This window comes from Ascidiella aspersa, chromosome 1 (assembly GCF_963924565.1).
Source record: "Ascidiella aspersa chromosome 1, kaAscAspe10.2, whole genome shotgun sequence".
Taxonomy (NCBI): Eukaryota; Metazoa; Chordata; class Ascidiacea; order Phlebobranchia; family Ascidiidae; genus Ascidiella; species Ascidiella aspersa.
The window spans coordinates 28955497-28970023 of record NC_139447.1 but is presented as its reverse complement, the minus strand read 5'-3'; the positions used below and the strand labels follow the sequence as shown (position 1 = coordinate 28970023).

General features: G+C 36.9%; 1 protein-coding gene across 1 annotated transcript; it reads left to right on the top strand.

Moving 5' to 3' along the window:
• The first annotated feature begins 9222 nt into the window (after positions 1-9222).
• On the top strand, positions 9223-13698 carry LOC146169309 (reticulocalbin-2-like). The gene is made up of 2 exons (XM_083389177.1): positions 9223-9452; positions 12662-13698. The coding sequence occupies exons 1-2, from the start codon at positions 9223-9225 to the stop codon at positions 13380-13382; spliced, it is 951 nt and encodes a 316-aa protein (XP_083245303.1). The 3' UTR covers positions 13383-13698.
• Positions 13699-14527: the final 829 nt, after the last annotated feature.

Below are 14527 nucleotides of genomic sequence, written 5' to 3'. Positions count from 1 at the left end.
TTCTAATTGAGCGGTCACCTGAAATACACTCAGAACGTGAATAAAGGAAAAAATGGTCTAAGCCCGTCGAACGAACTTTTGTGATGTCATCACGCCAATTTACAAAAAGAACACCACCACAAAAACATAACGACCTAAATGTTTCGCAATCTGTGGCTCCATGCCACTTAGCTTAGCTAGCACACCTTGGCCAATGTTACAAATTTAGTAAGCGTGGTCAAAACGATGGCATATTGGTTTGTCGTGAGAATGACATTTTTATCGAAACGATTCTTCGCTGCACGACAACTAAAAACTCTACGTCAGTGGTTCCCAACCGTTTTCTCGTAGCGACCCATTTTCAATTTTTCAATTAGGCAAAAGGTTTGCATTTGAAGACAAACTATATAAAAATTTGGCAAGAATGTTCGGATTTACCCCAGAAATACGCAACAATTACTAAAGTAACACGTTAATGTTTATTGCGTCATAACGACTTCTATCAAAAAGAACAAAAACATGTAGCTTGTATGACGTAACAAGGGTTTCACACGCCACTAGTTTACTGAAGTATTAAATAAACGTGATATATAAACACAGCTGAAGCTTGTTCCTTTTATACCGCTAAGTTTTTTAGTTTATATTGTTTGTGTTTTTAGTCAATTTTCGTTTAGTACACAGCGATCCTCACAACAACTTCGTGCGAACCCCATGCAGGTTGGGAACCACTGTTCTATAGTTAGTTTGAATTTTAAAATCGTACAAGTCTATCCAGTTTACCCTTATATCACTTGTAATTTTTATTTGATGCCTTCCCCTTGTGTTTCTCAACATTTTTTCGCGAAGAGCCAAACACCAAGCTCAAGTATAATTAAGTATGTCATTTACACTTTTGAAAGCTAAGGGAACAAAATGAAAGACAGTGTCAATAGCACTTATAATTCGAATTTAAATAAAAGAGTCATATTTTCTCATTGCTGCCGTGATTTTTTATAACCTTGGAATAATCTTGCTCAAAACTGATTAAAAATCTCATATGTAGAACTTCGGCATTACTTATGTAGAGCGAAACTATAGCGGTTTTCGTTGTAGAGACAAATTGGCACTCTCTGCTTGGACTTTTCGTGTGTATTTCTGCCTTCCTGCATACATAGGTAGTGAATATACTATACAATAGGCGTCTTGCTTGAGGAGATAAAGTCATACCATAGCCTTAGCAGGGGTTCACTTTTCTAGCCACACCATGTATTGAGCGAGCGGTGCTTAAATAATAAACAACAAATTGCTGTGAGAAAGAAAATAAACAAAAAAAATGGCATATTGGCATATTGATGATTACTGATGACTTTTGCCTTCACGTATGACATATCCAACCAGGACGCAAGGTTCGAAATGATGCTTAAAAGTTATGATTAGGCATGTCCAATACTTGGAATTTTATTCCGATACCGACACCTGCTACTTTGGACAAAAAGTATCGCGATCTAATCCGATACTAAATGACGTAATTTCTATGCTCTAACTAGCTAAATAAATTCAATAAAACTTTTAAAGGTCATTTTTATCAATTCAATATGTCAAAACCTGATATGCCAAAACTTGATATGTCAAAACCTGCACAGACGCCATAATTATATATTTTGGTTTATCCCTTTCAGGAACTTCATATTTACCACATATCGCAAGACGTGGAAACCTTAACATTTCTAGCTCTGCATATACACTAGTGACACGATGCGGCAACAACAACAACTCATTAAGTTGAGCGGTGTGTTGTGATAAAACTAAATATAGAACAAAGCGCTTTGATATTATCTGCAACAATACATTTCCCTTCTAGGAACAGTTACAAAGTCATCATCCTAGAATGCAACTGCCTAATAAAACCTCAAATATTTTGCCTCAAGTATAAAAAAAAACTTCCTTTTTTACTGTTTAAATGCCGTACTACAATGTGCAATTACGGGGTAAATACGTGATGCTATAGTTACATTTTTTTGTTTAAACGTTAAACTCGCCTGATTCATTCAATAACTGACGCACAGATGCTCTTCCAGATAGATAAATATTTGGATATAGGTGATAGTTTAATTAGTAAATTTTACCTGGGCCCCTTCAAAGGTGAAGCGCTTTCATACGGTTAGAAACAACCCATCGATTGTAGTTCAATTTCACTAAAAAAGGGCTTTAAACTGCCACGAGGTAAGTGTCAAATCCCGTTTCGGCACACTGGGTAACTTATTTTATTTACTAAGACGTAATTGTTGTTTAAGAACGAACTGTTTATTCGCCGCCGCACGGTTCAAGTTATCTCCGCAAAAGCGCTCTTCAGTGTTTTCCGGGAAATTTGCGAAAGGCCCGCAATTACCCACGTCAAGACCGATGCCTCTTATTAACGGAAATTGCCCGCGAAATCGCAGCCCGCGGGGCCAGCGGTTACCTCGCCTTTTGTAGTAAGTTTAAAAAAACATAGGCCTTAAATTAACTGTTCTCATTGGCTACGGACGAAGGCTCGGATGCACGTCGTGGAAAATTAACGACGCGCGTTCTGTTAGTTGCAATTGCTGTGGCTCTTTATACATGAGATTCTTATCTTAGTACAAACTTGAGGTAATTCAACACTAGCAATCATTTTAATTCAACTAAATTCTCGCAGAAATATTGGCATCTTTTCTGCGAAATAGTTTCTGGATGCATCTCTCTCTTCACGTTTGTACCATAAAGGGAAAAGCGTTTGACTACGACAACCTAAGGAACATCTCTCTGCCTCAAAATGTTAACCTTATAGCAAAGATAAATTTGGCTGAACTCGTCGACTCGTCGACTCGCTTAACGTATTGCGTTGTGCTGGATTATTTCGGAGAAAACGTAGCAGGGTATCAGTACTTTAAAACACGTTTCCGCGTTACCAGTCGACAGCCGTGCTTCGCTCAGCCAGATAGATACTCGGCCTATAAACGCGGAAGTCCAAAGCACGAAAACGTTTTTTTAATGTTCAAAGTAACTTTGGCACTTCACTTCTCCCAACTGTCCTACTGATCAACAACCCATCATAGCGATATCAGCCGATGGTTTCACTCCCATTAAGCTGCCAAAATATGTCAAGTCCAACGAGGGATAGTGTACATAAAGAGCCTCTGGCGACAAGAGTCATTCTCGGAGCATCTATGCATGATCTCATAAATACCCCCGAATGTCGAACTGAGCGCCGAAATGTTTGATTCTAAAGATAGGATTTCTTGCTTTTGACAAAATCCGGGTAAAAATGTGTTCATAGGCAACGTGCCCACACTTAAAGTTCGGTGTTCATCCTTTAAATACATGGATACGTATAGCACGACTTTGTGCGCATTTTACCCAAAGTGGTTGTTTCTCTACATATTCAGTAAAACAGAGGTAACACCCTATTTCCACCAACGTAATATTTCAGCAAAGGCGAGGCGCCGGTAAAAGGAAGGCCACTGCTTTTGAAGTGGACAGGTAAGATGCCCGACAACTGTTTTTTCAAGGCCCGCAAATTGATCTATGGGCGCCGCGCCAAGTTGCCGCAATTGGGACGCGCACGTCCGGCGAAAGACGTCACTTATCGAGGCGTGCATAATCCGGTTACAACGCTGATTGCACGCGATTGCAAACACGGAATCGCGGCGCAAATAAAAACGCTTCGGACTCTTTGCAAAGCACACGAACCTTTGTGCTCCGCAAATACCTTGACTGTTTTATATTTTTTATAATTTTATAAATAAGTTTGGGCCTAATGTAAATGTTTTAATTTTTTAGCACTGTTTAAACATAAATTAAAAAATTGAAAAAAACAAACAAATTTCTCCTGGCGTTATAGTTCTGCTTTAAGCTGCTTGTATTCCGTGTATTATATTTTATTAGTTTAGCTGTGTGTACATTTTGCGCATAGCGTTCGTTTATAAATTAAGTTCAACTTAATGGCGTAAAAAACAACATATAACCTATAATACCAGTTTGTCCGTTGGCTTTCTTGTTTTTTTACAAAATCATAAAGCAGTGCTGGTTTCGACAAGACATGTGACAACTTTACAAACCTGGCTACGCAAGCTATTGCTGTTATCTGATTTATACAGTTTTTCCCTGTAATTTTCAACTTACGCTTTTCGTTTTACATAAGACTGATAAAACCAACAACCTACACTGTTTTATCCAATTTTGCCGATTTTGCCCTATCGAAACACCGTCAGACTGACTGGTTGGACTACTTTATGAAAACATAAAACAAGGAAAGAAATCGTCGAAAAAATTGTTTACGGTTACAATAGCATAGCTTTCACGGCCAGCATCCCACTTAGGCCATGCCCACACACCAGTGACTTTTCGTTCATCCGATTGATTTGTTTTCAACGCTTGTAACCGCCCGTTTGTTTGCCTTACGAAAGTCAACCTTTTCAACCACTTGTGACGTAAACCTCAATATATTTAGTCCCGTATGTGAAAAGCTTTATTCATACTCATTAATTATTAAACTACCAAATACATATCTAAATATCTCTAACGAACGCATTTAACTGTTTTCTGCTGTTACCAATACTCATAGTGCTATGCTATACGCAATGAAACTCGATACCAATATTATAATTTAATTTGATTTCCTGGCTAAACTGCTGCAAAACGTGCACACTGCACATACGCCTGAATTTAATTTGCGGGATATGATGAGGTTTAAAACAGAGCATAGCTGCCGAAATAACCTCGAGCCACCTTTTGAAGACGAAAGGAGCAGAATAAACTTCATTTTATATAAACGGTCCATACACACCATGTAGTGGTTACGTTACATCACCTATAAAGGGTCAGCCTGCTCTTTCAAGCCCTTTTTTAAGCCGACTTGATCCCTGCAAAGAAAGCTGTTTTGACTTTACTTTTAAATAATATGATACACGTGGAAAGCGTTAATATACTCCGCTGCTATTAAAGTTACCTCTTCACAATACCGTACGTAAGAAAGGCGAATTACGAATTAAGGGCTCTAAAATATGGCCTGAGTCAATCTAATACCTCTACACAGAAAGTTTTTAACGGCAATTTTTCCTGGGTTTTAGAGTCGAAAATAAAATGCCTCTATAATTCTAGTAATAGATTGCACAACCCAAAACGGAGGCTATTTTACAGACAAACTGCATTGCGTCCTGCGTTTAGCGACATATAACAAACGCGATTAAATATAACAAACGCGATTAAATATAACAAACGCGATTAAATATAATAAGCGAGTATAAACGCGATTAAAACAATAAAACTATAAGGTCGTATTAAAAGTGTTTAAATTTACGCTTGAAGTCGAACTACCAGTCCTGTGTTCATTTCTTTTACAAAGTTTTGTATGATAAGAGATCGTTGACAAATCGATTTGACCACCGAAGGCAATTTTCGCTTAAAGGGGTTATCGTAAGCCTAATGATTATTGTACATATCAATTTTTCATGACCAATCAGGCGTATTAGGCTATATTTGTGAAAACTTTGACGAATAATGGTCACTTAAATTTTTATTTATTTAAACAGATATTTGACTTTTCCATCATTTATTTCAGTGGTTCTCAACGGTTTAGTACCCGTGGGCCACTTTTTAATTCTTTTTTTATTCAAATATTTGCGGACCCCTTATATTTTTCTGGTGTAATTACTGGGTTTAGTTCTTTTTAATTATATATTTAGTATATCTGGTCAGTGCACCTTATGTTGAGTAAAACAGACAAACACCAAATTAATTTATGACAGGTTCATTTCAATGTGATTTCTGCTGCTGCATCTCTGAAGCACGTCTTGAAATGCGTGGTTGTGTATAAATAATGCTAGCAGCTAGACGCATGTCATCTTTGCGAACGATAGCGTAAACTAAAATCCATTATGTGTGAGTTGTTTTAATGCTGCGTTCTATTTTCCTATCTATTTGTTTTACATCATATTGGAAGTGTTCCACGACACACTCAATGCGATTTACAAAATGTTACCATGCGATTTGTCACGTACCAAGCCCAAGGTTGTGATTAGGATGTTGTCAAGCATAGGGAGTCGAACCGTTTGACTTTTCAGGTTCGGTTTCGAGTTCAAGAATTTTTGGGTCCTGTTTAGTTCCGGTTACGGAGCAAATCAAAAGTTCCGGTTCAGCTCCGGTTCGACCATTGTTATTTCAAAACCGGTTCATAAAGTTTCGGACTCCGCAAAAATACAACTTGTGACGTCATGTTGGAGTAAAACGCTTTTTTGACAGTTTCGGGTTCGGTTAAGGTTCAGCTACTGTCAATATTTTTGGTTCATTTCCGTTTCGTTTCCTTAAAATCTTACTAAAAACGGTTTTTCAACAGCTAATTATTTTAATAAAGGTATATTTAGAAGATTTTGCGGACCCCTGAAAACCTTTGTGCGGACCTCCGGTTGAGAACCACTGATTTATTGGATTTATAATTCAAACTGTTGTATGATAAAATGCGAAGTTTGGTAAACAGTTATACGCACTGCAGACAAAAGCGTTGGGAAACTTTTTTTGAACGTTTTAAAACGATTCCTGTCCAATTGTGTGCATTTTGTACAGTCAAAGGATGGTAACACTTTTTCGCAAAAAAATTACTCAAATGTTTTATACAGTCAAAAATGAGTGATTATGTTAAGGTCCCGAAGTAATTCCAAGTTCTGGGAACAGTTGCCATTCCAAAAGACTCACCTTTAAAACGGCTTTGTTTAATATAAAAAAAATTTACAGAAATTTAATTGTTGGGATTTTGTACGGTTGCACCTGTGGAAGCTTTATGGCAGTGCTAAAAACCCTTGTAAGTGTTATTAATTACCGCAAAAGACGAAGGTGTTTGATATACTTCCTATATAGGATAATATCTGAGCCGATACCCGATGCCATGAGAGTATTGGTACTTGACTGATTCTAAGGTTGTGTCGGTGTCAATTCGATACTATTACTCAGTATATAACAGTCATATTTTGTGACCCAACCTAAAGATTTCTACCTCCAACATGCAAATTTCCATAAAAACATTAGAATGAAATTAAAGATAGGCCTAATAGTTAGGCAACCTAACGCAAAAGCAAATTTCGGCCTATACCCTAAAAATAATTAGGCTAGGCCCAAAGGTGCCCGCAGAAAAATCTCCAGGGTGGGGGCAATAGGGGCGTATCCAGAAACTCAAATAGGGGGTCTAAAATTTTTAACTTAGGGAATTCCCCTTATTTCCGTCTAACGTAAAATAGTGATTGCAAGACGTTTGTCGCAAAAGTCAGATATCAAGTTGCTTTTCTGAAAAGGCACACCTAAAACTGGCACAGCAAAAACAGCAGATGTTTACCTTAGCGTAGTTTATGTCAAATAAGTATAAAGTGATATATCCAGAATTGCTTACTAATAAAAAGTTTGGATTGATGCAATAATACTGACAACGTCACACAGGGCTTCCGCGATAACAAAAAAAATGTTTTTACCCAAACATTGTAGTTGGTACCGGTACCAATTTATTTTTTTATTGGACTGAATGGACGGACAAATGATTTGTGAACAACCTAAGCTCCAAGTCAAGTCTTCAGTCGCCCAGGTGAAATCCCGATCAAAGTCATTCAAGACAAGTTGATCTAACTCATTATATCGTTAGCAACACATAAACCTAAGTCAAGTCATAAACTAAACCAGGGTGGTCCAAACCCAGGCCCGCGGGCCACATGTGACATCATTTTTTGTGGCCCGCGAAGCACTGTTGAATTATTGTAATACGTAAACTTGGGGTTTAATCAAAGAAATATAACTGACCAACGATCATCGGCAAGCATATTGCAATTGTTTGATTATAGGCCTAGTTACATTATTAAATAAATTGACCGGTGAAAGTCGCAGTACGTCCTTTATGGAACTTTTCAAAATGGCTGTTTTGCGAACTTGTAGGTTTCAATTGCCTTTTGTTTTACGTCTTTTTAATGGACCAGTAAACATAACATAAAAAGTACCGTACGACCCTAGGCCTATATAAATGACTATTTTTGCCATTTTAAGGTAAATGAACGATAAAATATATAGAGCTTCTGGAAAGTATGGTTTTACATGATTTCACTGTGAGTAAAGGTTAACGCCCAGGACCTTTCCATCGTGCAATTCTAGCCAAATATATCTAGTTAAAAAAAATTCTACGCTTATAAATGCAGTATTCTGTTTTGTCAAATACGCAATTTTTTAACGACGATAACACGGGCTTAAATTTTGCAACAGGCCGTTCTATTTCGTAGCGTTATAAGTAATAATTAGTGGATAATTTGGAATTTATTGTATTGTGTATTTATCAATATGTTACGATTTATGATTTGTCACTTTTTCACGCTTTTACCAAACACTCGCTGTCATTCTGAGAACAAAGCATTCGGCTGTTTCACAAATGAATAATGTTATATTGTGACACATATTTCACATATTATAAATCATTTTCGCTTTCTCGTGTCGCCTTCTCTCTTTCATGCAAACTTTCAACTTGTATATGCGAAACTTATATCAATATATATAACCAGTCTTGTCTAGTCAATACAGTGAGTGGTTGTGCTTGCCGGCATTTGCCGGCTTGCCCATAATCGCCAACAAAAACTGTGTGGATTTATAATCAGACTACAGCAATACTTATTGAAGCAATAGCGAGGTTGATTGATCGAGGCAAATTAGTTTAATGAGACTTGTAATCAACACGCATGCTTCAATTTAATGCGTGCAATACATGACTACCCGGTTACCGTATCCATAGACCACACAACACTTCTATTAATTATTATGCGTAACTGGTTGTCATGAAAAGCATGACTGGTAAAAAAGGTAGCTAAACATTTAATTCATTTCCTAAATTGGTCCAGAGAACAGACGCCACGTCGCGATTATCTTAATTGGTTGATTGCTCATCGCACCGGACTGGAGTGCCTAACGTGGTATTAGTCGACAAGCTTAGACAACGACAAGTAGGTTTTGTAACCTTACCGTACGATAATGAAAATCTACTAGGGTTGCCCAATTTCAACAAGATTTTCGGAAACCATTAGGTTGAAACGGTGTTTTGTGTGTTTAAGGCGTCGGCGAAGAATATTTTTAACCAGAAAAATGAAAGTGGTGTAGTGGTCTGGAGCAAGACCAAAGTTAGTCAAGCATGTTGTCAATTTTCGTAAACCGCTACTACAATGTTGATGTATTATGATTGTTAAAAATAAATATATAACACTGAAAAAAACTTTTATATTTAGAAAAATGTGGACGTGTAGGATATTTACATTGTTGTTTATTGTGTTGTTGTGTTTGTTTTTTGGCGACGGAAAGTCGGTACTAAAAAACAAAAATAAGGACAAAGCAACAGTCGACCAGGAGGTTTTGCTGGATGACGAAGATTACGAAGAGGACGTTTTAGATTTGTCCCTTGAAGAGAGGAAAGAAAGACTGGAGAAACTCGTGAATAGGAAAATTGACGCCAATTCTGATGGGTATTTGAAAATAATTCATAATTTTAGTTGATTTGTTTAAAGTGCTGCAACCTAAATCCTTGGGGCTGTTAATGATTCAGGCAAAGATGGAAGTCATTCATTGATGAATAAAAAGTCATGCTCAACCCTTTTCGGGGGATGGGTATTAGGGTTCCTCTTTTTCCCGGAATTTTCACTCCCGGGAAACGGGATTGAAAAATAAAACCTTCCTGGAATCCCCGGATCCGGACAAAACAATTATACATAAAATTACGTCATTATGACGTTTGAAATTTTTTTATTTTAGCTCGAAACATTTAATTAAGCTCATTTATGGGTGTTCTTTCACTTATCTACGTGGAAAGTTATGCAAAAAACAAAACAAAAAAATCCGCATACCACAACGGATATTGTTTGGGTTAGTGTTTGGGCGAGGGTTGGTCAAGTATTATTATGTTTATTATTAATAATAATACTTGACGAACCCTCACCCAAACGCAAACCCGCACCCTAACCCAAATAATATGCCTTGTGGTATTTGAAGGCCGTTTGTTTATTAATTAATACGTTCATAACTGAAGAAGCACCCATTTATGTTCTGTAGTATTGCTTCTGCAATTTACAAGACCTTCTCGTATTAAAGTCAGGACCCTTATTTGGTTATATTTAATAAAAGCGCATGCACTTTTATTGGTAGAATAAATTTAATTAAGTTTTTCCGCTGTTAAGCGCGAATAAAGCAACTCAAGCAATGACTTTAACATGGTTGGTGCTATTTTTTTCTTTATATTACTCAAAAACGACCTTCTTTTTTAAAGTTTTGCTATGTTGCCGAATATCCGGGATTATAAAAAAAAATTCCCGGGATTCGGGATCGTTAATTCGCGGTAAATCCGGGAATTTCCAATCGAAACATTTCCGTAGAGGAACCCTAATGGGGATACTACCTGGCCAAAATGTTGCAAATGCAACCATGTTGACACAACCTGAACCCCAAACAATTAAATATGCACTCTTAAGTTTCCTATATGTTACACAATCAGATTCAAGTCTGCATACTGCGGCAGGTGCACATCCTAAATTTTTTCAAAACAAATTTAGGTGCTGCTCTAGAATCCTATCACAGCCTTAAAATCATTATTAAATCAACAAACAATATTTGGGTTACGTTGGTTAGCGTTTGGGTGTTGTTGAGTCAAGTTATATTATATTTATTATTCAATAATAATGCTTAAATTACCAAACCCTAATGCTAACCTGAATAATAATGTGCATTATGGTAGTAATCTAGACCAGCGCAAAAACAATTGGCACACTTGCAAAACACTAAAAAAATAGGTAATTGTGCTAGGTTTCCCTAAACTTTAGGTGTGCATAAAATCAAATCCTTACAGGCACACATACAGAATTTAGCACTGAATACCCAATATTTTGGCTTAAAGTGCCATGAAATGCGGACTGGATTGGGGTGAACATTTGGTTGTTTAGTCATCCAAAGTCTTAGACTTAGATGAACCCTGTCAACCCATTTTTCCCAGCCATGCACTTTCCATATCTTGTTGTGCCATATTTTACAGACTTGTAGAGCTGATCTAGATTAAGAAAGAATTTTGAGAAAAATCTGGGTGACTAAGTACATCAAAGATTAAAATTTCACCCCACTAGTGTAATGTAATAGGTATACAGATTTGGTTATTAAGAAAAGTTATTTTGAGTTGATCTTGTGATATATCCATCGTTTAGTAAGACTCCTTGAGGCACAAGTACAATATTAACCTAGCTGAAGTAGCATATAAGCAACTAGTCTAGAAAGTATGCACCCACCCCAAAGTACTGAAAGTATTAATCAAGCTTAATTTATTTAAATAAATAAACTTAGTTTACTTATTTGAAATAGATGCCTCGAAACACATCTCATTTACCTAAACAGCCTGTTAATGCAACGCTCTTCAACCAGTGTTGCATGGGGTGCACAAAAAGGTATACAAGGGTGGATCACAAACTTTTAATGAATCATTAATATTTGACGTTTTAATGACAAAACAGTCATTGAATATTGTCCTTGTAATTTTCTCAAGTTTTTTTAATGCTGTTTTATGACATGCGATATTACTTGCAAGCAGCCTGCAGCCATAAACTCTCACCGACAGTATGTAAAACTTTGGCAGCGCTGCTCGATTTAATTGACATGATCATATTAATATGCATAATGATTTTTCATATCGCTTTTAACTTTAGTTTACCTTTTAAGTAAACAGGGTGCATGAGTTCAATGCAACAACTTTAAGGGTTCACCAAACCAAAAAAGGTTAAAGAGCACTGCCTTAATGGAATCACTTGTTGCGACACAAAATAACTTATTCAAAGTTATGCAGATTTGTCATAAAAATAGAAGTAATTAGTCTTTACACAGCTCTTAGATTTCCTGAAACATTATAATTAATGATGGGTGCTAAAGTGCTATGTAGCATAAAGGATATATCCCCATCCAAATATAAAAATTAAACCACCACAAAACTAAAAATATGTGCTGTGTAATATTAACAAACATCATAGGCGCCGAACTTTGAAAAATCCAGGGCGTTTTTTTTTAAATTAAGACAAAATGCTAACTTGTCAGTAATCACCACCAAAATATAACAGTACTTTGGAAACCAATTTAGCGCTTCTGTGTTTTATATGCGCGACTCGTGTCAATGCAAGCCTAAAATGTCTCGGCAGACCCGTATTAAATTTCAACTGACCTTTGAAAATAAAGGTGGCGCAAAGCCCAAAAAATGCTTTCATGTATTTAAAATAACTAAAAAAATATACGTCTGGTCGTATAATTTTGCAAGGTAAAGTACTTTATATATGTGCGAACGAAAACTGTCCCACGCTGTAAATTCCCACATCATTTAAAAAAAATTTAACTTTATGAACCTATACTGTGCAACTGGTATGGCGTAACTTCATTATAAGTGGAAATTGCACACTAATTTTAAGTTCGACTTGGTCAAATTCTAGGGCATTTCAACGCCCTGACAGAAATCCAGGGCGTCTAAAAACGCTCTGCACACCCACGTTCGGCGGCCATGAATGTAATCCAATCGTACAATTTTATTACTAATCTAGACAATTAAAACTATTTCGTATTTTAAGCAATCTCCCTTGAAAGAAAATTCCTAATGCTTTGATGCTTTGTACATCATTAAAGAGACTTATATAAACCAATCAACTATGTTTTGTAGTTTTGTGGATCAATCAGAGCTACAGAAGTGGTGCATCAAGGCATTTGACAAGTTTGAAAAGGATGATGCAAAAGAGGATTTTGATCTGATTGACCTTAATAAAGACAAACTAATTTCATGGAAGGAGCACTTTGATGATTCTTTCGGCGAGGGCTTTGAAGATAATGACCCAAGACTTCTAAACCCAGATGAATCCAACCCAGAAGCAGTGGAACAGGCAAGAAATTTTGTGAAAGAAAAAAAACTCTTCGAAGCCGCTGACGCAGATGGGGATAACTTTCTTGACACTAATGAGTATTTTATTTTTAAACAACCGCGAAGAGATTTGAAAACGCGACAAGTTATCATTGCCGATAAGCTAGAACATGCCGACCTAGACAAAGATGGTTCGATCAGCTTTGAAGAATATATGAAAGATGAAAAACTATTTGGGGGCGAGGAAGATGGAGCAGAGCACAATGATGAAGTGGAGGAAAAATTTAGTGAAGATCTCGACAAAGATAAAGATGGCTCTCTAGCAGACGAAGAGATTGTCAACTGGGTGGACCCATCAAATGATGAAGAGGCTCATGATGAAGCTGATCACCTGATGGAAGATTGTGATACATCTAATGATGGAAAACTATCACTCAAAGAAATTCTTGACAATCATGATATTTGGGTGGAGAGCGATGCCACTGATTATGGCAGACATCTCATGGTAAATCATGACGAATTTTAACTTTAAATGGCATCCCGTTTTAGACCTAGACAAATTGTTTGTTTTTCTTTATACAGTCATTAAGTTTCTTTTTGCTTTGTTAAGCCTCTAACAGCCCATATGTTTACCATTGCAGTATTACTCGTTCCACGAAGTGTAACAAAATCTGTATTGACATGCACAACAAAATATGCCCTTAACTAGTTGAAAATCTACCTAAATGATATGCTGCGCAATTTATATTAGCGTTGTTATCACCAAAATTAACGGTGCTATGTGTTTTTATTGGTGACATCAGCTGCCGTATTATCGCCTGTGTACATAATACAACTTTATACAACAATAGCAAACCATGTTTACTTTAGGTCTTAAGAGAGTGTTTTAAATATTTTTGTAGTCTAGTAACAACACGTGTGTACAAGCTAGTTTAATAATGCAAATATTTAGTTGAATATTTAATGTAGTTTTTGGTGGAAAAAAAGTAAAAAAATAAAGTCCGGTTAAGTATAACACTAGGGCTGCGGAGTCGGTTAAGAATAAACCCGAGTCCGACTCCCGTCAAATGTGCGATTTCGTCGAGTCCGAGTCCGGCCCTGAGTATAAAGCCTGTATTACGCCAAATTGGTAACTAAATAACGTGAATATTCAGCCATCCAATTATGAGGGTGTCGTATAACACCCACAATACATGGTTGGAAAATATTCCACCTTTACAATTTAAAGTTGGCGTAGGCTACGTATCAGTTTTAAAATTTGGTACTGCACATGCCGGACTCGGGACAGTTTTACGTGGTCTCACCCGAGTCCCGAGTCCGACTCCAGCAAAACAAACCGACTTCTCGAGTCCTGAATCCAACTCCGACTCCGCAGCCCTGTATTGCACCAGATCGGTCAAGATTCATGCATTTCTAAGCAAAAAGGTCTGTGACAATTAGGGCATCCTAAGACTTTGAGACCTCAAGGTTTGGAGCAGATTTGGGTATTAAGCGTTAAATGAACAACTGCTGTCGCTTTAGCGAGAACCAAAGAGATTATGGTAGATACTTAAACGTCCATAGTAGGATTCCAAATCCAAGCGTTTTCAGAACGCTTCCTATTGGCTGAAATTTTATGACGTAATAGATTCTTTTTAAGCGCAAATGTACTGGAGTACTTGAAAAATAAAA

Excerpts from the sequence above, each read along its gene's own strand:
- LOC146169309 (XM_083389177.1), top strand. The coding sequence starts at position 9,223 with ATGTGGACGTGTAGGATATTTACATTGTTGTTTATTGTGTTGTTGTGT. Across the intron at positions 9,453-12,661 it reads ATTGACGCCAATTCTGATGG|TTTTGTGGATCAATCAGAGC; the intron begins GTATTTGAAAAT and ends TATGTTTTGTAG.